General features: G+C 44.0%; 1 protein-coding gene across 5 annotated transcripts in view; it reads right to left on the reverse strand.

Moving 5' to 3' along the window:
• Positions 1 to 25,811, reverse strand: part of DAB2IP (DAB2 interacting protein) — a 314,157-nt gene that overhangs the window by 216,901 nt on the left and 71,445 nt on the right. For all 5 annotated transcript variants that reach the window (XR_007770036.1, XM_050926821.1, XM_050926822.1 and 2 more), the window contains exon 2: positions 1,337 to 1,440. Coding sequence is in view for 4 of the 5 variants with exons in the window: in XM_050926819.1 (XP_050782776.1) it covers positions 1,337 to 1,440 (104 nt within the window). In the remaining variant the exon portion in view is untranslated. The remainder of the gene's footprint in view (positions 1 to 1,336; positions 1,441 to 25,811) is intronic.

Genomic DNA, 25,811 nt, shown 5'->3' on the forward strand with positions numbered 1-25,811 from the left:
GCATGATTTGTTCTTCACAAATCCATGCTGGCTATTCTTTATAACCTTATTATCCTCTTGGTGCTTACAAACTGATTGTTTCATAGTTTGTTCCAGTATCTTTCCAGATATTGAAGTTAGGTTGATTAGTCTATAATTCTCTGAGTCCCCTTTATTCCCCTTCTTAAAGGGAGGTATTATGTTTATCCTTCTCCAGTTCTCTAGGACCTCACTTCTCCTCCAGGAATTCTCAAAGATAATTGCTATGAATCAGCGGGGATTTCTGAAGGTGAGCTCGTTGTGCTCGCATTTTTGAGACTGTACCCATTGTACTTCCTTTGAAATTCTGGCTCTGCATATCTGGGCTTACCATGTCCTTCCCCCGCATACAATCTGAGTGCTAGTAGTGTGCGATCCTGTAGAGTATGTGTGGGCACACAGCGAAAATGCATAAACATTACTGTGCAAGTCAGCTCCGAGAGTACAGGCCTGTGTGCTGCTTTATTATCTGGGCACAATACACACCCCACTCCTGAAAGTGTGCCCCTTGAAGTGCCTCGGACAGTGTACAGATCTGGTGCATCAGTCTCTAGCTAGTTACACTTTAAGCTTACACCTTCTGCAGAGAGCTGCAAAGAGATTTTCCTCGTAAATTACTGCTATTGGAGGTTACTCCAAAGATCTTGGTGCCCTCAATTGATTATGAATCCTGCAGTCCCCAACATACATGCTCCATTTCATTAGCTACAGATGGGGCCAGGAGGAGGATACTTTAAAAAAAAAATAGCTTCTCTTGGATCATTACGGTCTAGTTTTAAAAGTTTATTTTGCTTCCACTGTTGTTCCTCCTATTTGTCAACAGAGCGTGTTTCTGACCCATGTAATTACTGGGCTTTTATATTATTCTTTCAGAAAGCCCATCCTGTAGGCAGAACATAATGCAATCTGTTTAGAACACATACAAAAAAGAAACGTACCGAGTGTTATGGAGAAGAGCTGACTCAGTTGGGGCGAGGAGGGGAGCAGTAACAAATACCTTTGTGCAAATTCTAACAGAGGAAATGAAGATCTCAGATCTGATCTTCAAGGCAAGGCCAAGAGTCTGCACTTCCACGGAAGTCACTGGGAAACAGCATACAAATCTAAAGACAGTCCCCGGTTTAAATTAAAATCTCAGAAGATTACTGAGAAGGCCTTTACAGCTGCGTATTCTAATAGTAGCTACTAGCATCTGCATCTTTATGTAAAAATAAGCAATCGAAGATTTCCATACCCGGCCCTCTCATCTCTAAGCATGAACAGCGACAGATACCCTCTCCTCTTGGTCAAACCCCAGAGAGGTAATTAAGACATTTACCGTGACACGGAATGGCGTTGTGGCGGTGGGCTCCATGCTGGGATTTTTCTCCATGACCCCGCTGGGCATGCTGCGCCGCTGCCCAGCCCTCTCTGGGGGGGACTCTGCAAAGGGCACAAAAGACAAAGGACAATTAAAAACACACCCCCAATGCCAGAGCAGCAGAAGGACGGAGGCAGGCCACGTCAGGTGCAGGTTTCTTCTTTGAGATAAACTTGCAAACGAGCTGACTTAAGCCCATTCTAACCACTCATTTCTCTCAGTCACCAAGGTGCACAGTTAAACAGCAGGACTTTTCTGCTTATAACGATTGGCATTTCCTATAGAACCTTCCATTTCAGGATCTCCAAGTGCCTTCTCTACGTTCATTAAACTCCAGAACAGCCCTGTGACGGAGCCATCATCATTTACCCATCTGCAGGATGGGAACAAAAGGAAATGCACAGCAGCTAAATACAAACTGTATACAAATCAGCGATGCAGGCACATGCAGCTTTGACACTCCTAAGGCAGAAAGCAAGCCTGCGCTTTGGGCTAAAGTACAGAACTGAAAATCACAACTTCCCACTTCCTTCAGTGACTTGCTTTGTGACTGGGAACAAAAAAAGTTACTTGGCCTCACTAAACCTCCTGATGTGTTAAATATGGATGGGGGGGGAGGGGAGAAGCAGGAAGTGATGAGGCTAAATTAATGATCTATAAAGCGCTTGGGGAATCTCAGAGGGAAGGCTACAGATTAGGGCACTGAGTTAGTATAAAAATGTGTTTTTTCAGTTAAATGCACGATCCATAACCCAAAAGCACAGTGAGATGCAGGGAAGTGGCCATATTATCAGAATGCCACACGACGGGGCTGATTCCTAATCTGCCCTTCTCTTTAACCTGCAGATCTTGCAGCGCTCTGACAGTCTGATTAGTGGAGCCTTGCGAGAAACCCATGAGACACAACACATCAGCTCCATTTTACAGATCAAGAAACTAGCATAAAAGGAACCTGCCTGAGATCACACAGGCAGCCTGCAGTAAAGCAGTCAGAGCACAGAACCCAAACATCCCAACTCCACGGTCTCCGTCATGGACAGTGGACTCCCCTCCCTTCTGCACATCTATTCAGACAGGTGTCGCACCGCTAGCAGGACAGAGCCTCCTCTTCAAATCTACTCAGTGCTCCAGCTGCCAGGGGACAGCAGGGAGCTCCCAGGCTGCCCCCGGGCGAGGTGACAGTCACACCTCCAATTGCAGAGATATCAGAGGGGTCGCTGTGTTAGTCTGGATCTGTAAAAGCAGCGAAGAGTCCCGTGGCCCCTTATAGACTAACAGACACATTGGAGCAGGAGCTTTCGTGGGTGAATACCCACTTCGTGGGATGCATGCAGAGATGACACTGCCCAGTGCCTCTCAGATAAAGGTCCATTGGGTGCTGAATAGCGCAAGGGAGCGGAGGCTGAACTGGAAGCTCAGACTTCCTGTTTTATTAGGCCCTGGAATCCCAGGGCTCTGACTCATCCATGTCCTCTGGGGGGCTTGTAACATCTGTTAACCTGATTATCGTTACAGAACTACTTAACATCCTGTGTGTGACTCTGCTCATCAATATCACTGGCCTGGAGAAACCCCCAGTGCTTCACCACTTTCGAAAGAGGAGAGGATCTCAACGAGCTATTGTGGTGTTTACTGAACACCGGATCCATGCAGAAACAAGTAGATTTCAGAACGCTACAGAAAACTAGCTCCCCCCCCCAACCCCTCAACATCAGATAGACTAAAGAAACTAATCATGGTGCGTAAACATTTGTGAATATTGTTCTAATACCATGTTTCACAAGCAACGTCTGCTCACCAATATGACGACATTGCTGAGACCATGGTTGGGAACAACAACAGGTAGCTTAAAGAAAAGTACTTCCTGCAAAGGCAAATTACAGGGTATACTGTGTTATGGGGAGGGCATTGCTAATTAGCACGCAAAGAAATTTAAAGCTGAGACAACCTATACTTTTGAATGTCTGAAAAAAAATGTGCCTGAAAAATAACTAGTGTAACTTAGAGGTGCTTTGTTTGCCAATTCTTAGCCTTTACCACACCTGTGATTTGCAATTTGCTGCAATCAGGTCTTGGCAAGGGCTCAGCCTTAGCAAGGATCCTCTCCTTGCTTTTGCCATAGGCAGCCATCAACTAGGATCCGTGAGAAATGACTAACAGCCGTAATTCCAGCAGGCGCTTGCTGAGCCGCATATTAAACTACTGCAGGGAGACGGATTGTGTCTACCCTCCTGAATTGGGTAAAATGCCTGATAAGTGACATCTCCATTGGCGTGGGTGCCCATATGCAGCTCCTGAGCTTTGGCCATGTAACCTGTGCCTCCAGGCAAAATCCCAGAAGCAGCTAATTCGTTGCTCTCAGAATCTGTAGCCAAGGCTTCCAATTAGCTAGCTGCCGTCATTGCAGAATGCTGCCGCTTGCTTCTCAAGGAAGCAATCAAGTCTTTTGGTGTTATCCCCTTTTGCAAGAAAGCTCTCACATGATTCCTTTGATCAGACTCCTTTTTTGGATTGTCATAAAGAAGACATTTGATTATAGTGGTTTCCAAAGCGGGTTCAAGATGACATGGAAATGAAGAGGCTGATTTGCATTTTTAATGATCAGAACTATGAACAGGCAGATTAATGATTCTTCTCATGTACATGGCTGGAGAACAGAGCAGGACGACTAAATTGAAAACAGCAGCAAGAAATCCCTTGCCTTCTTCTCCCCCTCGGGCTGCTATTCCAATGCAGAGCCAAACACCCCCAGAGCCTACAGCTCAAACGGATAGCACGAGTTGGTCTTTGTAAGTGTCACAACACTTTTGACTAGCACCATGGTGGCTTTTCAGATCAAGCTGCACAATTGTCTCCCTTTTTCTTTATAGCTCGACTGCTTCATCTTCTAAACGCACAGGGCAGAACTCTTAGTCTGAGGAGCAAAGGAAGCAGATCAGAGATGGGCCAAGAAGACTGTGTCTGGATCTGGAGTAAGCTGAAACAAGGACTAGAGTTTGGAGCCAGATTTGTTTGCACCGCAGTCTTATGAGCTGTTCTCACAAGATCTTACCCCAAGATTTCAGTTGCATACAATCCAAAACCACTTCCATCTTCTGATCTGAGCCCAGAACCAAAACATACAGATGGGTTAGAATCACATTATTTTCCAGCTCCAATTTCAAATTTGCAGCCAAGTTTCCAGTTTTGAAGCAGTCTGAGCACTGTTTGTATCACAGCAAATGCAAAGGGTTGGGCACCCCCTGGATCTCAGTGAAGAGGCTAAATACAGCAATGGGAGGGAGGGGTTTTGTTGGGAGGAGATGATCCCCCCGCCAACAGATTAGGATCTTGTTACTGTCAGAAGATTACAGCCAAACCAATTGTATGTGATAGAAAGGAACAACAAATGACAGTTTGGATTTGCCCCTTTCCCCTCTCCCATCCCCAGTGCTAGCCCAAGGGCTACGGATCAGGAAAGGCTTGCGTGTTTCTTACCCACCCAGACCATGGTGTTTGGCAGGGATATTCCATCTACCCATGAATGAGCCACTGTCACCAGCACCTGTCCATACAAAGTGCATGGTTATATTTGCCTCCCTGTGTACGACGTAGACAGGCAGGCTCTAGGAGGCCAGAGTCCATCTTTGACTTTACCACTCTCCTTGTTACTTCTACTGAAAGTTCCTTCTATTGTGTCTGCCCATCTTGAAATGGAATAGCCCTTAGGGATGGCCTGGGTACTAGTGACTTGACTTGTGAGGGGGTGGGTGGGAAGCAGTTCTGTTATTCCTTTCTGTAGGAGTGAAGCACACAAGACAAAGGAGGACTCTTGGGTCCTAGTCTCAGCTCTGTCACAGACTCACGGGGTAACCCTGGACCTTTAAGCACTCTGTTGCTCAGGTTCCCAGTCTGTGAAACAGGCTTACTACTTGCCCATCTCAGAGCAATGTTATGAGGCTTCATTAATTAAAGTCTGTAAATCGTTTTAGGTCCTAAAATGAAAGATTCTGTGGAAGAGGTGTGTGTTATTACAGGCAGCTAACTGGAGTGACATTTACAGAAGTACTTAGTATTATCAAATGCCACCCGCTCCTCACCAGCTACTGAGTTTCTATGTAAGTTGGATATCATCCTTCAGCTCGTAGAAATACTTGGATTATACCTTCATTTGACCATTTATTGGCTCTAGATCTGAGGTGATTTGGGGGATTAGACACACAGTATCTTGGGACACTATTTGCTGTCCAAAAGTGTTCAGCATGTTATTAACTTAAAACCTCCAAATCTCTCCTTTATGACACGCATGGCCTGAGAAATCACTGAAGTAACAGTCTACAAAGGAGGATTATATGTGCAGGCAAACTGGATCTGAAAGACGATTCCCTACGTGTAATGGGTAAAGCCACATTATCATAGAGCAGAGATGCCAGTGGGCAGACATGGATAGCAAAGAAAGCAATGGCTTTCGTGTTCACTCATGTTTTCACCAACCTTCCTTGGACTATCCAGATTAAAGAGGCTGGGAAGCATGTGAATGAGCAGCAAGCAGATTTTTTGCACTTGCTCTTGGGAAGTTTGGTCAGACCTAACAAACAAACAGCATTGCTATTCCCTTAAAACCCCTTAGATGTATCAGAAAAGGGATAAAAATCACAGGGGCGAAAGTGAATTTTGTTGCTATCCCACTTGAGATTATTCATTTAATTTCCTTTTCACCACTGATGGCCTGCCTTCTTTTTACTGCTTGTTTCTCAGCTCAAACGGTGATAGCTAGACTACTTGACTCATCATCAGTTTCACTTCTACTGCATCTTATGCAAAAACATGCTCCTTTTGCTGTCACCTTACACTCCCTTCTCTCTCACCTCCCTCTCCGTCCACCTGTGACATCTGGTCATAAACCTATTCTGTCAACTCTCAGTTAAGGCAGATATAAATAGACAAAACTTTCTGGTTCTCCTACATTCTCCATTAGCACAAGGCTGTGATGTGCTTGGCTTTGCAACACTGTCAGGGAAGCTAATCTAAAATAAAACTAAACTTCCTTAAAATTTATTAAAAAAATGACTGGAAAACATTTATCCCAGATTATTAAATATATATATATATAAAGAAAATGATCTGCTTCCCCCGTGTATGAAACTTTTTTAAGCAGTGGAGGTAGGAACATTTACTGTCAAGCCAAGTTTACTACTGACAGTATTAGGATGATGTTAATTAATATAATAATAATTTTAAAAAATTACTTAGCACTTCATAAACATTAATTAATTTAGGATCGTCAGGCACGTGCCTACCTCTGAAGATTATTTCTAGACTGTAACAAATGGATTTGATTTGTTAACTAATCCCTGGTGTTTGAATTAGGACATTAACTAATCCTCATCACACTTTTTATATCCCCAATTTTCAGATGGAGAACAAACCATGCAGCAGGTAAGCGATTTCCCCAAGGCTTACAGGAAGTCAACAGCAGAACTGACTGTGTCAGCAGCTCTGGGGTCCCAGGTTCAAGCTCAGCCCATTCAAGACAGTTGCTTTCTTAACTGTAATTCAAATTACCCAGATACTCTCAAACCAAAACAGCACATGTAACACATGGCACCAATATTAATACTGTTCACTTTCCACTTGACAAGTCTTATTTTACAGTAGCATCACCTGTTCCTGTAGGTCACAACTAGCCCAAGAAGAGGTCATCAGAATTACTCTCACTGTTAGGAATGAAATTTACTGACTACTGCTACTTGCTCAAGTGTAACATTCTCAATTCACTTCCCTGAAAGCCCCATATAATTCATACTGAACAAGGTTCCAGGAGCCAGCCGATGGAAGAGGCAGACCGTAAGAACAAAGGAAAAACTGGAATTACTAACCGACAAGCAGAGGCTTCCAGCAAGTTCTTGCTTGGACTTTCTGATACGAAACTGTTCTGACTTCAAACAAGAAAGGGAGGCACAAAATCTGAATGCACGCCCGTAAAGTTAGCAATAAGAATAATCTCTCAACTCACCAAAAAGGAAACGGTGCTCGTTAGCAACCTCTATGCCATGACACTCCGAACAAGTCAGGAATAAGAGGCAATGCAAAGATGATGACTTCATCATCTTCTACAGGAAGAAAGTGAAATATGACTGGAATGCTCGCTGGAGAGGCACAGCATGAGGTAGGGAGCGGAGAGATGTCTTTGCCAGGACTCTAATGCTGAAGTGCTTTAAGGAATGGAGACTTTAGAGGATAATAAAACTCCAGAAGGTCGTCTGGAAATACGGAAGAACTACTCGAGTCCATTAGGACTGGAAATGAACATGGGAAATACAGTCTATGCAATGCTCATGAAAGAGTTAAATACCCTCTTGCCCTTTGGGTATGATCAGCCAATGAAAGTTTGTTATGGTCACCTGATGCATCATTTTGTCCCCTTGGCAGAATGTTTTGCTACTCCATGACCTGCTTTGGAGACTTAAAGGGGTGGAGTTTCTGTGAAACCAGAGGGAACTGGAATTACCTGTCTCTTGTTCATGCTGTTTAATTACACTCAGTTAAATTAATCTCATCACCTTAATGAACTCACATGTTTTTCTTCAACTAATTTCTGCACCATTCAATGACTCTTTAACCCAACCACAACAGGAGAGAGGAGGCAGCACACGTAGAAAGAACTGATATACTGAGTGGCTCAGATAACCATTTGTTGGTTGAAAGGGACCCCTTAAAGATGTGTCTAGTATCGGTGTGATCCTGAATAAGAATCTACCAGCTGAAGAGGGGTTGGGATTCCCAGAGAGCTTTAAGGGGCCCCATGACTCCAGATGAGAGGTGCAACCTGGAGGTATGATGGATGTTTAAGACCTAGCTAAGAAAGGTTGTTAGGGCAGTAGAAGAAAAATGCATGAGAAGTTTTTAAATGGACAGAATGGCCTGGGAGTAAAATGAAGATGGAAATGAGTGTATGTGTTGGGTCAACTCTCTCCTTCAAGATTCGGGAATAATTTCATACGGGAGGCAGAGACACACAAAATGTTTTAACTCTAATGGATAAGAATCAACTAAGAGCTCATGAAGGATTTCAAAACATGCTGTTATCAAGATCTGCCCGTTTCAATCATGATTTCTAAACTGGATATTCCAGGACTAGAAATACTGTAAGGATGCAAGGTGAGCTTCCTTGCCCAACCCCCTACAGATCTACAAGTTGAACCCTTAATTGGGCAGTAATATTGATTTTTATATAAAATGGTTAAAAATCATTGTAGTTTAGATCAGTTAAGGACTCCCTTTGAAAATTAGATTTAGCTGAAGTTGCTGCTAACGAACATCCAGAATGGATATTCCCAGGTATAACTAAAGCCTTTCCTAGAAAGTTCACTGCCACTTTTTAATATTAGAATAAAATTATTTCTTTTCCCCCCCTCTGGGCATTGTATGATGTAAAATGGCCTTTTGTAAAGCACAATGAGCTCAGAGCCTATAATCTTTTCTCTCTTCTATGCTGCAGTTGGCATCTGTGACGAACTAGGAATGTTCTTAATGTTTGCTCTGAATACTGTGTTGGTGCCTCAGTGTCCCCATGGCAGTTCTTAAGTATCTGGCAGAGCAAAGGGCCAGTGCACCTAAATGCCTGGCACTCTGTCTCCTAGCAACTGATGGCCTGGGCCCCTCCCCTTCAAAGGTGCCAGCTGAAGGTTTTGGAGACAAAGGGATCAGGTGACCTCCTGGCCCGGGAAAGGAGCTGAGCAGAGAGGAGGGACTGGGAGGGGTGGTGAGTCTGGAGCTGGCTGGGGTCGAGGAGTGAAGTGCAGACGTGGGGGGTCTGGCTCACTGCCCCCCAGAATGGACCCGGCCGAGGGGTCCGGTTCGCTGTACCTACAAGCTCTGTTTTAGATCCTGTTCCTGCCATCGAATAAACCTCTGTTTTACTGGCTGGCTAAGAGTCATGTCTGACTGCAAAGTGGGGGTGCAGGACCCAGCGGCTTCCCCAGGACCCCGCTGGGGCAGGCTCGCTGTGGGAAGTGCACGGAGGGGCAGAGGATGCTGAATGCTCCAAGGAGAGACCCAGGAGGTGAAGCCGTGTGAGCTTCTTGCCCTGAACAAGTCTGCTCCAAGGGAGGGGAGGCTCCCCAAAGTCCTGCCTGGCTTCGTGGGGAGCAGTTCCAGAGCATTGCCCGGTGACTCCGTGATAGCATCTCACTCCCAGTTCACTGAACGCCTCACCAAGAGGTTTAGTCTTTCATGTTCTGAAAATATAGTGAAAGGATGAGAACAATCAATGATGCATTTTGCAGCACTATGCCTTTTAAAAAAGTGCACCTTTCACATAACCATTCCGATAGGACAACAAGAACGAAGTCAGGCCATTGTCTGACACCCTCATTTATATAGATAGTCAGCCAATTATTGTTACAGGGAACTGAAGTAACACTGCCCTGCACACCTAGTGCCCTGGGCAGGTTCACAGATCTGACTGGGTACTTAGCTGGTGTCCCTTACCTTGGTATCGGAGGTACCAAGATACCAGCTGAAGACAAGGAAAGATCTGTGTAGTATACAATACTCCGTATGCTGGTGTGATATTGGTATTTGTCTCAAACATGGAGATGCCTCTCAATTCTAGTCACATAGCTGAGGTAGGCAAATGTTTCTGCTCAGTAATCTTGACAACTAGCTACCCCTCTATTCTAATATCACCAAGCAGAAGAGCTGTTTTCACTCACAACAAATGCAGATTCTTATAGGCAGCCTACAGCTGGGACCTGCTTGCCTTATTTCTTCTCCTTTGCTGGGCACTGGCTGTCCCATTTTGGCAGCGAGTTCGTTCCTAACTGGTTTTGTGAAGCCCAGCACCCTACAAAGTGTAAATGCTACGAATACCTACTATTACCCAAAAGAGGGCAAAGGGACCGGTGCTATGACACTGCAATAATTCATTTGTCTCACAAAGGAGCTAAAACTTCTTTGCTAACTGATGCAAGAACATAGTAACCGCTAGCTCAAGAACGCAACAAAAAATTCCAGCAGAGAGCGGGCGGATGAGTGGCTGTGGGGCAGACATCAGCAAACAGAAGGAGAGAGCACTGTATTAGGAGAGAGAATGGATATAAAACACGTTGGCTTTGGGAGTTCCTTAGAATTTTATTGATACCTATTTGCATTGTGTTCTAGTTTGCATTTGGCATGTTATTACTGAAAAGCTTCACAAAAGCCAGGCTCTCTCACCTCTCAAAGACTGTTACTAACCTTTCTGTAACTGTTGTTCTGCAAGGTGCATTGCACATGTCCATTCCATGTGAGGTGTGCGCGCACCCTATGTACAGTTGCTGAAAATTTTTTCCTTCAGTGGTGCCCACTGAGTCTACTCTAACACCCTCTGGTGCCACGCACTCATGATGCCGTATAAGGAGACTGTCCGACCGCGCACATTCTCAGTTCCTTCTTGCCGGCTAACTCCAACAAAGGGGTAGGAGGGTGGGTCATGGAATGGACATGAGCAATACATCCCGAAGAACAACAGTTACAGAAAGTTAAAAACTCTCTTTTCTGCTTCAAGTGCTTGCACATGTCCATTCCACATTCGGTGCCTCCCAAGCAATACCCTAGGAGGTGGTCTCAGAGTTCATGAACATGCGGATTGCAACACTCCCCTACCAAATCCTGCATCATCCCTAGTTTGCTGGGTGATGGCATAGTGGGAAGAAAAAGTATGCACTGACGACCAGGTCACCACTCTGCAAATGTTCTGGATTGGGACCTGCCCAGAACGCTGCTGAGGAAGTCTGTAGTCTTGTAGAACGGCAGGTGGCGTGACACCCATCTGCTCACAGCACGCGCAAATTCAGGAAGTGATCCAGGATGAAATTCTCTGAGCCAAAACAGGTTGGCCTTTCATCCTATCTGCTACTGCCACAAAGAGCAGTGTGGATTTACAGAACAGCTTGACCCTTTCTATATAGAAAGCTAGGGCATGCCTAACATCCAGTATGTGGAAACACTGCTCTTCCCTATTTAGGGTGACCAGACAGCAAATTTGAAAAATTGGGAAAAGGGGTGGAGAGTAATAGGAGCCTATATAAGACCCAAAAATCTGGTCACCCTATCCCTATTCTTGTGTGGTTTTGGGAAGAAAACTGGCAGGAAAATAGCCTGCTTACTATGAAACTGCAAAACCACCTTTGGGAAGAACATGGGGGGGGCGAAGTTGTACCTTGTCCTTAAAGAACACCACAGGAGGGGTCCTGATGTAAGGGCACTGATTTCTGAAACCCTCTTGGCCTAGGTAATCCCTACCAGAAAAGCAAGGCAGCGGGCATGATGCCAGAGGTTGAAGTCCCATGGGGGAAATGGGTTCCAGGATCTGTAGGTATAGCCCTTCTAAGCCCTTGAGGAAGCAAATGGCCATTTCTTGTGAAAAAACGAACTGACCATCCCCTGGAGGGTGGAAGGCTGAATTGGTCACTAGGTGCACGTCAATCGATGAGATAGCTAGGCCTTGCTGTTTCAGATGAAGTAGATACTCCAGAATAGTCTGGAGTGGTGACCTAGCGGATAAGAGGCCTTGACTGGGTGACCAAATGGAGAAACATTTCCACTTGGCAAGGTAGGTAGCTCTAGTAAATGGTTTCCTACTGCAAGGGAAAAGAAAGGGATGGAGAAACAGCGAGAACCACTGGGAATTGCCTGCCAAAGCAGAAGGAGCAGTTCCAGGTCAGTAAGAAGGAACTGAGAGAGTGTGGGGTTGCTGGTCCCCTTATATCGCGCCATAAGCATGTGGCACCAGAAGGCACTAGAGCTCATCCAACAGGTACCACTGAGCGGAAAACTTCTGGAGACTGCATATGCGGGGTGTGCACACCCCTAACGCAGAACGGACATGTGCAAGCACTTGAAGCAGCAGCTAAGCTTTGCTAAGGTTAAAAAGGGGACTCATATGACATCCTGTTGCAATGTCCTTCCCATCCCCTGAGGATCTCTCTCCCTGCCCACTGCCACTCAGGGTTGGGAATACAGCCTAGTCATGGCTGTGCTGTACCACTGATGACCTCATACTGACTAGGATGATGGCCCAAGAAGAAGCACTGCCTTGCTTACTGGTGCCTAATGACAGCCATTTGAGGGAAGATTCCACTCTCACCTGAAGCCAATGTGAGTTTTGAAACTTAATTTAATACGAGGAGGATCAGACACCCGTGTGTCAGGGAAGAATACTCCATGGGGCGAGGAGGAGGAGGAGGAGAGGGAAAAGAGAAATGAGACAGAGTTGAGACTTTAGGCAGGGCCAAGCAGTAGGAGATCGGAAACCTACAGCTTCATTTCCCTGAAGTACAAAATGGGGAAAACAGATCTGAGTATAAGAGAAAGACACGGCCCCCAGCCCGATCCCCAGTGTCAGAACTGCACCAGGGAAAGAGAATGTTGGACACACCAAAAAATAAAGTAATATGCAAATTGGACTGGCTCAACAGCCATCAATATGAAAAAAACCAACACAAAACGGTTACTTACCAATTCTGTAACCGTTGGTCTTCGAGATGCGGTTGCAGATATGCTTTCCACTCCGATTCAGCTAGAGCAGAATACACATCCACAACTACTTGAGAAGAACTCTGCTTTTACTCTGCCTCGTGTTTTTAAGCTATGTAGATTAGAGGTGTTTTACTCTTTATTTCTCAGTCTCCAAAGTAAAATATGTATATTTATCTTGCTCTGATGCGGTGCCTAGAGAACAAATTCAGCTTCTCCTAGCATTATATCATCAAAAGCCGTTTCCCCAGGGTAACACTGAAATGGGAATGAAGCACAGCTTTAAAAAATACATCAGAACAAGATGAAATTCAAGCTTGGTCGGGGTCTAAACAGGGCAGACTGCTAATATTCTGGTTGAACTGGAAGGGGCGATAAAGTAAAGTGAAACATCAGCCCTCTCCTATGTGATGATAAAGACAAGCTACATGGAGTTTGGAGAACAAGAAGTCAGCTCTGGGGAGATTTAAATTAGATTCATCCATCACTTTTAACATCTCAGTAAAGATTCAAAATTGGTAACGTGCTGCTTCCTCAAAGCACTTAACTAGCAAAACTACGTGTTCACAAATACAAGACAAGACAAAGAAGGAGCATTTATGCTAGCTACAATCCGTGGCTGCATACAGAGACATTACGGTCATCAGCTCTACTGCATGCATGTACCATCGGGAACAGGTACTGAAAACTAAGTGTCTTCCACCGGAGCTGACAAGGAATCCCTGTGAGCTGAAGTAGCAGCATGGCTTGTATCCTCTGAAGGCTGCTGTCTCATACACTTCAGAAGTGTATATGGCAGTGGTGGCACATATATACTAGTCAGACAGTAACAGAGTCTGAATGCTTATCCAGCCTTTATCTATAAATCAGCCATGCATTGTAACACAGTGGCCGGGGGATGAAATATTAGCCATGCTCACATGTGACAAAACTGCTCTCTAGTGGCTGCAGTATGGCTGACACTGAAGTCTACCGATTCATTACAACCGTTGGAGTTGAGTGATTGAGCTTAAAATCTCACAAGATTTCAAGGATGAACCACTGTTTAGTATTTTGGCCACTCACTTCCAACCTGAGCTGCAGCTAGCAAGTACAGAGACCAGTGGAAAACAAAACAGATAATGGCAGAACAGGGAGGTGCGAATTATCAATTTTTTTCAAATTTATAACAGGTCCAGGATTTTGTTTCAGGTGGAAGTTCAGGCTGGTTCTTACTTCAAATTCTCTCTAGCTCTTATTCACTGGTAAAGCCACTGGGTCATCCCCACTCCCTCCCTCCCCCAGGATCCTAGGCACTCAGAGCATTAAGGAGAAGGCAGTTTGTAAGGTGCTTGCATTAAGTGTTATAAAGTCTCCTTTTACAACTGATCTTCCATGCAGGGACAATTCTGCTGAGCTTAGGTGCCTCCCTGGAAACCCCAATGAGATTGGAGATGCAAAAAAGCCAAGGAACACGATTCTCATCGGTCTCTGGTAAGTGTCCCCCAGCTCTGAAACAGCTGGTTCAGAAAAGTTTACTGCTGAGAGGTTCCGGCAGTTTGTTTCTTTGTTTAGTACCTGATGTAACAGCAAGAGAGAGACAGGAACCTTTGCATGGTTTAATTACTGGCCCATTTTTTGCTGTCATGTGCTACTGCTGTAGCAGGTCCGCACTGGCAAAATGTAAAATAAATAAATAAATGCATGTTTGACAAGTGAGATTCATCAGATTTAGTTTTCAAACGGCAAAGAAACAGATGTTCGATTGACAGCACTTCATTAGAGAAATAAATGAGGTCACATACATATCTCTGTTCATATCCATCTGCACAATAGACCAAACGAAGATTTGAAGCTCACATAGTACATGCAGCTTTAATAATAGCCTGCAAACCTCTAATTCCCAGAGCTAGCTAGGCCAGGTCAGACGACGAACTTTAGTGTACTTCTGGAAAACTGGAGAGCAGGATGTAATAATGGACACTTAGGATACAATCTGATTTGATTTGCTTGGTGGAGAATAGCTAGTTCCATGGAGCAGGGCATTCATACTCTTCTTCGGCAATTGTAAGAGACAACTTAAAGTCTTTTCCATGGAATTTTCTAGAACAGAACACACACGTGATTGAAAATGTTCTTTCTACAGTTACACTCACCTCCTGTGAGTGCAATAACTGAAAGGAATTAGCAAAATATTTTGCTGGTTTTTTGAGTTTGTTTATGCCAGGTGTTTAACAGCACTTTGCTTATAGCTGCTTTCAGTGTTTCCCTTGTATACACAGTCAATCGGTTTCTTCCTTAATGAGAACTTCTATTTACTTATTTGAAGGCGCTATTTAAAAAAAAGCAGGAGGTGGAAGAATACCAACATGGAAAGGAGCCCTCCATGGAGTCACGATATATGACACCACAGTAGAAAGTAGGACAAACAGTTCAGTTGTGCTAATGCAAGGCAGAGTATCATCAGTAGCAGAACTCAAAGGGCACTGCTAATCTGAAAACAAATTAAAATGTTTATCTCCTTTCCAGGACTCTGGACTAAATGTGCCCAGTTTGTAACCAAAACATCCGACTGACTGTTCTACCTGAAAGGCCACAAATTCAGTCTGGGATCTGAGTGTCAAAGGCTCTTAACCTTCTCTCTCATTCACCACCAATTCTGGCAGAGAATGTTGAGACCTGAGTTCCAACCACACAATCCCATTTGGTCTTCATTGGAGCTGAGGGCAGAACTTGAAGTCTGTGTTGCTGCATGGATGGAAATGAGAACAGAACTTGGCATCTCATCAGTAGTAATTAACTAAGCCTCATTCCGCAGGGCCAGGTAGATCAGAACCCTGCCTTCTTTCCTCTAGCTCTGCAGTACTAACAGGAGTAAGCGATAGTAGAAACTTACTGTACTTTTATCTCCATGAGGCAACAAACAACACTCTGAAAACACATATGAGGATGCCGTTTTTAGACCATCCCTTTTCAGAATAGAACCACACTTCAAGCAGCAAAGATCCTGTTCTCAAGTGAAGATCCCTAGTGGCAATGAAAGAGGAGAAAGAAAATACAAGGTAAGCACAAATGTCTCTAAACAAAACATTTCCCAGGAGAAATAATTAGTGGTATGCCAAAAAAGAACATACAGTGGGCACCATTAAAACCATCCCCACCAGCATTTGCCTGTAGTAATCACGGTATCTTTGTGTACTTCTAACAGGCGATACTATTGAATGCAGTCACTGGAGTTTAGTGACACCTACTGTTTCCCTTCAAATGCAAATATCCATTTGATTAGAATCAGAGATACTCAAGATAGGTGTCTCCTATTAGGACCATTATTTACAGTATATTTCTCTGTTTGCCCATTCTAATTTAGATGACTGAAGTGGGTTGCTTCTACCCTCTAACCTTCCAATCCCTAAATGCAACTTGCAGGGAGGGAGAGCTCAGTGGTTTGAGCATTGGCCTGCTAAACCCAGAGTTGTGAGTTCAGTCCCTGAGGGGGCCATTTAGGGATCTGGGGCAAAAATCTGTCTGGGAATTGGTCCTGCTTTGAGCAGGGGGTTGGACTAGATGACCTCCTGAGGTCCCTTCCAACCTTGATATTCTATTCTATGGGTTGTTTTTTTTTAGGATGAAGAATGCGTCATTCACTACTGAAATGCAGTTACTTCTGCGTGAAGCATGGCAACTGTTTAACAAAGCACAGTAACAGGTCCGAACAGTTTAGGACAAGTGAAGAATATCCTGGAGGAGATGAATCCACAATCTAATCCAACTCACTGGTAGAAATATTGTCCTGGCATTCACCCTAAATTCAGCCTGATAGCTCCAGAAGCACAAATATTATGTAAATGGAAACACTGGACAGTTTCATTTTATACACAATTGCCAGACCACAGTTCTCTCCCATCGAATGGCACAAAGTAAATAAATGTTAACTTTTGATAAAGATGCAAAAGGAAAAAAAAATCTTTCATTTAAAAACTGTTAGCTCAGTCACCATGGACGGACGCTGCTTAATCATGAAGAATGACTGTTGCTTGTTACTATAGCAACTTGGAAGTTTAGGGAGCATCTTGTAATTTCAGTCCAGACACCGAATTTTATAGCAATCCACCCACTGCTGCCACATTTGGATACTTCAGAACAAGCTCGGGCTTGACCTCTGATGCTAAGAAAAACGCACTCATAGAAATACTGTCATAAACCAATGTGTAAGAACATGATGTACATAGGAAACCAGCATTCAGAGCAGACTGGCTTCTAGAAAAAGAAACACAAAGTACTTGCAAAAAATAAAATGACCTTGAAAAGAACCCTCAGTGTTAATTAGTCTAAACTTTGACCTGTCATCTTCTACTCTGATCGCTGCTCACAAAGTCTATACAGTTCTGTGTAGAACTCGTTTTTCCAAAATAAATGCTTCCACAGTCATTCAAAAATAATTACCCAACACCAGCAGCCCAATACTCACAAGCAGGCCTCCCATAACAAAGCAGCGTATGCAGGCCAGCACTCCTGAGCAAGCCTAAAATAGAAGAATGTGCACACGTGTGCAATGGGAAAAAGAATAGTCAGAACTGGATTCCAGGTTCAAGCTTCCGGTAGGTCGTTCTAGATAAACTTGGATATAAAACTAAAAGGGGGATATTAAAAAACATACCTGGCCAGTGTCATTCTGGGATGTAACTTCCACACTGTGTACATGGCAAGAAAGCTCTTACTTTCCTATGGATGGCCTATCACAGGCTTTGTTCCCTATGAATGTATGGAGATGAGGCTTCCAGGCCCACGTTTGTGCTACACTTGGGGTGAACGCACCATTTTAAAAAGCTGGCCCCATTCAGAGTATGATGATCTTCAAAGGCTCATGAGACAGCTTAATTTAGAACCAGTATTTAGATTGCAAAACACAATGAAATGAGCAGTCACATCGTCATTTTTTTTAAATGTAAGATTTAAATGAAAATCTACCTTTAAACTTTCCCCTGCAGGTTGGAAAGCCAAGCAACAACCCCGAGACAGCATCTGAGATCCAGAAAGCAAAAAGAACTACAAACCAAAAGGTAAGATCAGCCTTGTTTCAGGGTCTCTGTTGAGTCAAGAGTAAATTAAAGGATTACAGAATGCCTTCAGAGCAATAACCTAAGGTGTTGGGAACACAGAGAACGGCTTCCAAGAGCAACACAAATGTAAAAGACAGCTCTGTGTGTAAGCTGTGTTGCCTGCCAGAGCTGTAAGAAGATGAACTTACTCTAATTCATTAAAGAGCTGCTGATGCTTCATAGTACACTCTGTGTAACATTCTTCTGGAAATCATTCTGCTTAGAAAACCCAGACACTCTGCATGGCTCTATCCCTCCTTCTATTAACAAGAGCTTTTAGATAACAGAATCTGCGTTGCCTGGGAGCAACTCTGCTTCTGCCAGTCATTCCCTGCCTGACATTACCAGACTGTCTTAGTAATACTATTATGTAGAACTGACTGAAGTTATAAGAGATGGGAGAAAAAAAAAAAAAAACCCACTCCACCCTCAAACATAAAAGCTCAGAGGCAATCTTAGAAAGTGTGCAGCTCAGTGTCTCCCCCCCAATTATTGGGCACTTCTTGTTTCAGAGCAGAGACCTGGTATTGAGGTACATAACTATCAGCTTTCCTGAACATTTTGGCACTGCACAGGTGTCTAACACCATTTGGCTAACCTCCCAAATGTCTGTCCCAGCATGTACTGGGCACAGCCCAGAGCAGTCATTTCTTGAAATGCTCCTAAGTAGTGTTGCCAACTCTTGCAATTTTACCATGAGTCCCACAATATTTGGTGTTTTTCTTAAAGCCTCAACTCCTGGAGTCATGTGATTGGGTGAGAATCTTATTCAAAATAAGAAGCTTCCAGCCCACATGGTTATAGAGAAAATATGAGCCCTAAGGGATCAAAAAACAGAGGACACATCAAAAGAACCCCAAATATATTTTTTTTTTAATATCTAAAACATTTTCAGCCAAGCTCATGATTTTTTTGCCGCCTGACAAATGATTTTTGAACATTTTCATGATAGCAATACTGCCCAAATCCTGATCAGGAATCTCCAGAGGATTTTTCCAGGGTATCATACATCAAAATACAAGGACTTCCCCCACTTTCCTTCTGGCTCCTCAAGTCCCACAGGGACTTTTCCTCCATGTCATGGCTGAGTACTGCAAGGGAAAAGAGTTTGGGCCACACAAAAGCTAATTATTGACTAATTGCTACAGTCAGATTTCTACAACTGTTATCTTCGCAAGGCCCACGCAAAATGCCATTGCTCCACTACCACTGTGTAAGATGGCAGAACTCTGAGTCAGGACTCCTGGGTTCTACTCTCAGACCTGGGCAGGGAGTGTGGCCTTCAGGTGAGAACAGGGGACTGCTGGATTCTATCACCTTCTTCTGCCACTGACCACCTTTGGGACTTTTTGCCATTCATTTAATCTCTTTGGCTGGGTTCACCCACCTGTAAAATGCCAAGTCCTACCTACCTGTTGTCAGACCTAATTAATTAGTGCCTATAAAGTGTTTTGTGATCCTCAGAGAAAAGGTGCTACAGAAGAGCAAAGGACTGTTACTTTAAATGTACACCACTACTTCGATATAACGCTGTCCTTGGGAGCCAAAAAATCTTATGTTATATTGAACTTGGTTTGATCCACTGGAGTGTGCAGCCCCCCCAGAGCACTGCTTTACCGGGTTATATCCAAATTCGTGTTATATTGGGTGACATAATACTGAGGTAGCGGTGTATTTTGGTTACACATGCAGGTACTTTGGTCAGGGTTTAATATTTCTTGGCTGGACCGCAGACCATCTTATAGACACATAACCCACACTCAGACTGCCAGAAAAGCAATGTTTTTTCCACTTCCTCAAGTTTCCAGATTCTTTTGCCAATTCTCCTTCCTTCCAGCACCCAGAGTCTGACCTGCAATCACCTGCTCAGCCCTTACATGCAATCACAGACAGCAGCGGATGCCAAGTCAAGCTGGCTCTGCGGCCCGGCACAAACCTCTCCTGCAAGCTGAGTATTCCCTGAAGTGTTCCTGTCTTTCTTTTCCTTTCCTCCCATCCCCTCTTATCTTTCCATCAAAGCCTCATGCCCTAGAAATCTCAGAACACCAGTTTCACAGCTCTCTCTTTTAAATTTAACATCAGTGTCAACACATCAGGACCAAAAGGCAGCCAGGAAGGAATAAATGAAGCCCAACAGTGAGATCTTGTCAGTTAAGGAAACGGGGGAAAGCGAAATAAAGAGAGCAGAGAAGTTCCCTCAGACTGTCAAAGGCAAGTAAAACGACTGGCCTCAAAAAACCCAACACCTCGCAGCCTGACGACATCGCAGAGTTTCATATTGGGCACAGCTTTATGTTTTACAGTAGCCTCAGGTATTGGATACTGTAGGTGGACCTGTGGCTCTCCAGTTACCATTCTTCACCTGGACAGTCAGGAGTTCCCATCCCAAGGGATGCAGACACCGCTGCTCAGTGTGGTGGGTAGGGTGACCAGATGTCCCGATTTTATAGGGACAGTCCTGATTTTTGGGTCTCTCTTTTATATAGGCTATTACTCCCCACCCCCGTCCCGATTTTTCACATTTGCTGTCTGGTCACCCTAGGGGTGAGAGGGAGATGCTACAGTTGTCTCCTTAGTAACAGGGGTTATCTCATGCATATATCAGAGAAGCCACAACTCTCTCGAGACTCATTCTTGGTATCCACAATAATTCCGGCTTTTGAGTTCGCTAGCCACCAGGCTAAAAGGCTGGCCTCACACGTCCAAGTCAGCAGGAATCTACAGCCACTGAGGAGAACACATGGGCTGATTTTTAATGTTTCTGCATCACTGACGTCGCTCTGAAGGGGTTACTGCAAGTCAGCAGCAGGTGCCTCAAAGCTTCGTGCAAGATCCTAGAACTGGAGAGGGAAGGAGGCTGCAGGTCAGGCTGAGGAACAGCAGCAGAGTTACGTAAGAGAAGCTCGAGCAATACCCACCTCTGCACAGTTCTAGCTAGCCTCTGCTTTCAAGGACACTAGATTGACTCTGAATTTTTGTTCATTAGACATCTATTGAGATTTCTATGCCCATTGTTTTCATGTTAAAAGCAATCCATGAGAAAAAACACCACTGTCATATGCTGCTTCCTAAGCTATTCACTCGTGCTGATTTTGTATTGGACAGTTAAGTATTGAACAAATATTGCAGAGCCTCAGCAAGAACACATCTAAAAATACCTGGGCTGCCAGCAAACATTTCCTGCAAACTGCAGAGCTTGAAAACTTTTTCAGGTCTTTTGTATGGGCAGCTGTCAACCACACTGTTAACAAGCCCAAAGGAAACACCACCAGAGAAAGGATTTGGCTGGAAAATGCCACAGGGCAGACTTGAAAAACAAAGCAAAGATAACTCACACAAATTATTAAAATGTGCTGAGGAGGAAGTTCTCCTTTTCCTGATATTTAAGGACACTACTCTGGGAAAAAACATTTAAAACCATAAATCTAGATTCCCCGCCCCAAGCACAAGACATGCTTACTCAATGGTTTTTTAAAAGGTTGAACAAAGGTTCATGGGTGCAGGATTGCCCTCTTATTGAAAGACAGTGAGAGGGATAATGGTCAGTGGGTGTTACGATTACTGGCCTGTACTCCCAGCTATGCCACTACCTCACCCACGGAGAAAATCATTTAAAGGGCCACCAACAACTTTAATTCTACTCAATTACAACAAAAGAGAAGTTAAAAGTAATTTCAGGCCCTGCAGCTCTCCCTGCATCCCCTGATGGTAATTTGTAGTTTCACAATCATCAACAGATGGCTGATTAATGCAGCCCCCCATAGAGTTGTGGGTCACTGCTAGGAGCCCCCCTCACTTTAATATGGAGATGTGGCCCATGGAGGCCTCAGCTCCCATTATACCATATGCCCTCCTGGCTTGGTTTTCTGCTCAGACCAAGATAAGGCATTTTTTGTGGGTCCCTGCAGCTGCTGAAGGCTGTATCTTTACAGTCCAGATGGAGCAGGTTGCAGCCACTCTCATTTTACTACTATTTGTAATTTTTTGCAAGTCTGTCCAGCTCTCAGCATTATGGGGTGTGGGGTTTTGCTGAGCTAACTTCTGCCGGGAACCACCAGAAGTCCTGCAGGAAGGAGACAATCTGCTTAGTGCTGCTTTGAAGTGTAAAAATAATCCAGGCAGAGTGTTGAGCAGCAGTACCTCGTCATACCCGCTCTGACTCTAGACCTGGCTTCCCACGGCACAGGTTGTGCCACTTTGTAAGAGTCAGTCATGGGTAGAGGAAGACGTGCCGGAATGGAGAGATCACTTCTTGTCTTGTCCAATGTAGTAGGACAGGACTCAGAGAACAATGGTGAAACAGGAACTGAGGGTGGTAAACATTTCCAGGTCTCACCTGCCTCAACAAACCAGCTAAACCTGGGGGCACCTTTCAGTTTGCAAGGGCCACACACTGGGTCTTTCCAGCTCCTAAACATTGCTATAGAATTAACTTCTTTGGATAACAAAGTATTCTTTAGCAATCCAAAGCACCTAAACGTGTGCTCTGTGCTTAGCAGAGAGACTTGGTCCCTGCTCTAAGGAGCTTATGCTCTAAAATACGGGCTGCAACCCAAAGAGTAAGGGTGACACACAGCAGAGGGGGAAAGGATAAGGAGAGGGAAGGACTAACGTAACAATCACATGGCAGCTCACTATAGGCTAGTGTACCATTAAGGGTTGGGATAGCTATTTTATAGCCTATCACGATAAGGACTACACATGATCTACTGATCCTGGGCCCCACAGCAAGCATGAGCTTTCAGGAGGGATTTGAATGAAGGAATAGGCTGTGGCTCAGCAACAAGAGTCAGGAGCGAGATGTGAGTATGGGGGCAATATGACAGAAGGTGCATACGCTGAAAACACCTAACTCTTTTCATCCCTGAATCTCAAAGCTCTTTGTCATAATCAGTTAACATATGGAATGTCCCTCTGAGGTAGGCCACTACTGACCTGACTTTACACAGAGAAAGGCTAGGTTCAGACACTTACCAGGCATTCTGACACCAAGGCCCTTGTGCTAACCACTAAACATTACTTCCCCCTCTGTAATTCTACAAATTAGAGCACGTGAGAGTCACGGCACAAAACAGATGCTTTTCAAGTTGATCACAAACTCCTGCAATTAGGGTGATCTAATCAAATCATACCCATGAAGTGCTTCAAGTAGTCTTAGAATCTTAGATTGACTGTTAACAGGGCATTGCAAATGGGTTTAGCTAGGAATAATCAGAAGAAATTAACAGGGAAAATTGGGGTCAAATATCAAAACTTTTTAACAGTGAGATCCCCCTAGGCCACAGCAAAGTTTCCTACAAAATATTGTGGAAGTTCCACCCTTTGGGACATATAATTAGGGTTGCCAACTTTGGTTGCATAAATTCCTGGAGATTTCATCACAACATAATCTTTAATTCCTGGAGACTTCAACTCTCCAAGATTATCCTGGCAACCCTGCATGAGATATTAAACCAAAGCACTAGAAAATTAAATTGTAAAGAGCAATCCTGTACTGGCTGGTGGAGACGGCAGAGATAACTTTAACCTCTATGATATGCTAGTGATCATACAGCAGCTAACCTCTTGGGTTGCTTCGGATTTTCCCTTTAGGGTTCTGTTTGAAGATATTTACAGATTCTTCTTACCAGACTCCAAACTGTGGGTCCTTCAGGGGAAGGGCACTTCAAGGCTCTGAATTCTGGCCCTTTTCATGAGATTACAGTGATACTTAGTTGAACAGCCTGTGCTAAGGCAGAAAGCAAAGAAGCTGGCCTTAGCTTCCAAGATCTCACTGTTTCATATGGCCAAGTACAGGTCTTTGTTGAAGATCAGACAGTTGTCTCTTCACAGCAGTCTTCAAAGGAAAAAAGGTGAAAAAAAAGCTTATTTAATGAAAAAAGTCTTTTTGTGAAGCAGTCTGAAAAGGATTTGTGATAAATATATAGCAGACAAGGCATCTAGACCAACAAGCAGAAGCATCAGGAACACCAACCTTTCAAAAAAAAGGTTACACTAACAACGTTCTGAAACTCCCAGGGCTTTGGCGCTAAACTGGTCATCTGCAGAGAATAGCAGCAAGAAACAAACAAAAACAAACACAGTGACAGTGGACTCACGTGAAGGACCTACTGCAATCCAGAGAGATGAGAGAACACCACCAAGTCTTCAGTGCCCATAGCCAGCTTACAATTGTCAAGGCATTCACGGATGGGATGGGAGAGGACTGATGAAATAAGAACTTGTTGTCTGGGAGCTCCCACCAATGCCAGCTCACTTTTAAGCCTTTTATCACATGGTGGCAACTGGGTCACAGAGTTAGGCTCTCATTTTAGAAGGCAGGGTTTAAAGTTCTGCTGCAGGAAGCCACAGTGACAAGGGGGCAGTTTGCAAAGAGAAGAGAAGGGCAGCAGAAGGTAAAAATGATGAAGATCCAGAATCCAGTTCATATTAAGTTCACCGGGGAAAGTAACATAAGAAATGAAGCAGGGGGAATAACTAGCAGGGGTTACAGAATGGCCTAAGAAGGTCTGAGGAGACGATGCCCTTGGATAATAAAGTCAAAAGATGTTTTCAGAAAGGATCAACTAGGAGTAACAGAATGAAATTAAGCAAAGGGAAATTTGCTGGTATATCTTACCACAGAGAAGGCTGTACACTGCACTCCTGTGAGGTATATACAGTCCCACTGTTCTCCCCCATCCATCTACAGAGGCAGCAACACCTGCATTTTTGTTTCTGTTTTAAACCTCTGAATATTTTGGTACATCCGAAAACATTTCTTTAAGGCCATCTTCTAGTTTGAGCAGGTTCTTTCTTCCCATTTGTGACCTCTGCTATCAGGAAGCAGGAATGAGAGAGGGAGTCCTCTAGAATTTAGAGCTACCAAGAATCACCTGTTGTCAAAGTGGCTGTCATCTCCCATTGTTCTCAATGCAACTGCACTCAGTTAAGGTGACCTCTTTCAAAATGGCCACGACTTCCTACTATTTCCAGTGAGAATGTAAGCAGCCTGCGGCCTCAGTCCCACTGAGAACAATGGGAGATGGAAGTCATTATGAAAGAGGGCACATCTACATGGAACTCTTTGTTTTAGATTCTGGAACATTATTTATCAGCCCCTGCTGAAGAAACTTTAAGTTATGAAAAATAATGGGAAAAATTATTCTGACCCTTAAAAATGTCTTTCAATATAGCCTGTACACAAGATTTCAGTGAGTTTTAATAATAGTAATGTGAAATATCTGTGTTATTCTGTTATTAAAGATCATTTGGGATAAAAAAATACTCTGATCCAGATGAAAAAATTAATTAAAAAAAACCTAGTCCCTTAAATTAACCCACAAAATAATTAACTGCTTGTCAGTTCTCCAAAATAAATAAATAAATGAATTCTGTACTCAATTAACTGCTGTAATTTTGAGGCGGACACGTATTCTTCATGCATAACAAAGTAGTTGAATCTATGCATTAAATGTAAAACTCAACTCAGCCTCAACTCTGGAACCACGAGCAGTGCTTCCACGATGAAGTTACTATGGGAAGACAGTGAATTTGCATCCTTTTGCAAGACTTGCTGGTCAACACCTGTTCCTCTATTCTGGACTCTAAGTAAAGGCAGAGATGCTATGGACCAAAGTGCCAGAGGCTACAACCAGGTGCTGCTTTTATAGGGAGTTTTCCTTCTCTTACCCCAGACCCTCAAGAACCTTCCACTACAGTTACATGGATCACCTGGTAGCTACAATAATTTCAGCAAGGATTCCTCACATATTTACCCACACCTCCACGCAAAACAGATGGCCCAAGGAAGGAGAGAGAATTTTGGAGGTTTTTAACTAATATATGTGCAGTTTGTCCAGGATCCCTGTGGCATA

Source organism: Gopherus flavomarginatus, chromosome 17 (assembly GCF_025201925.1).
Source record: "Gopherus flavomarginatus isolate rGopFla2 chromosome 17, rGopFla2.mat.asm, whole genome shotgun sequence".
In the NCBI taxonomy this organism is placed as follows: domain Eukaryota; kingdom Metazoa; phylum Chordata; order Testudines; family Testudinidae; genus Gopherus; species Gopherus flavomarginatus.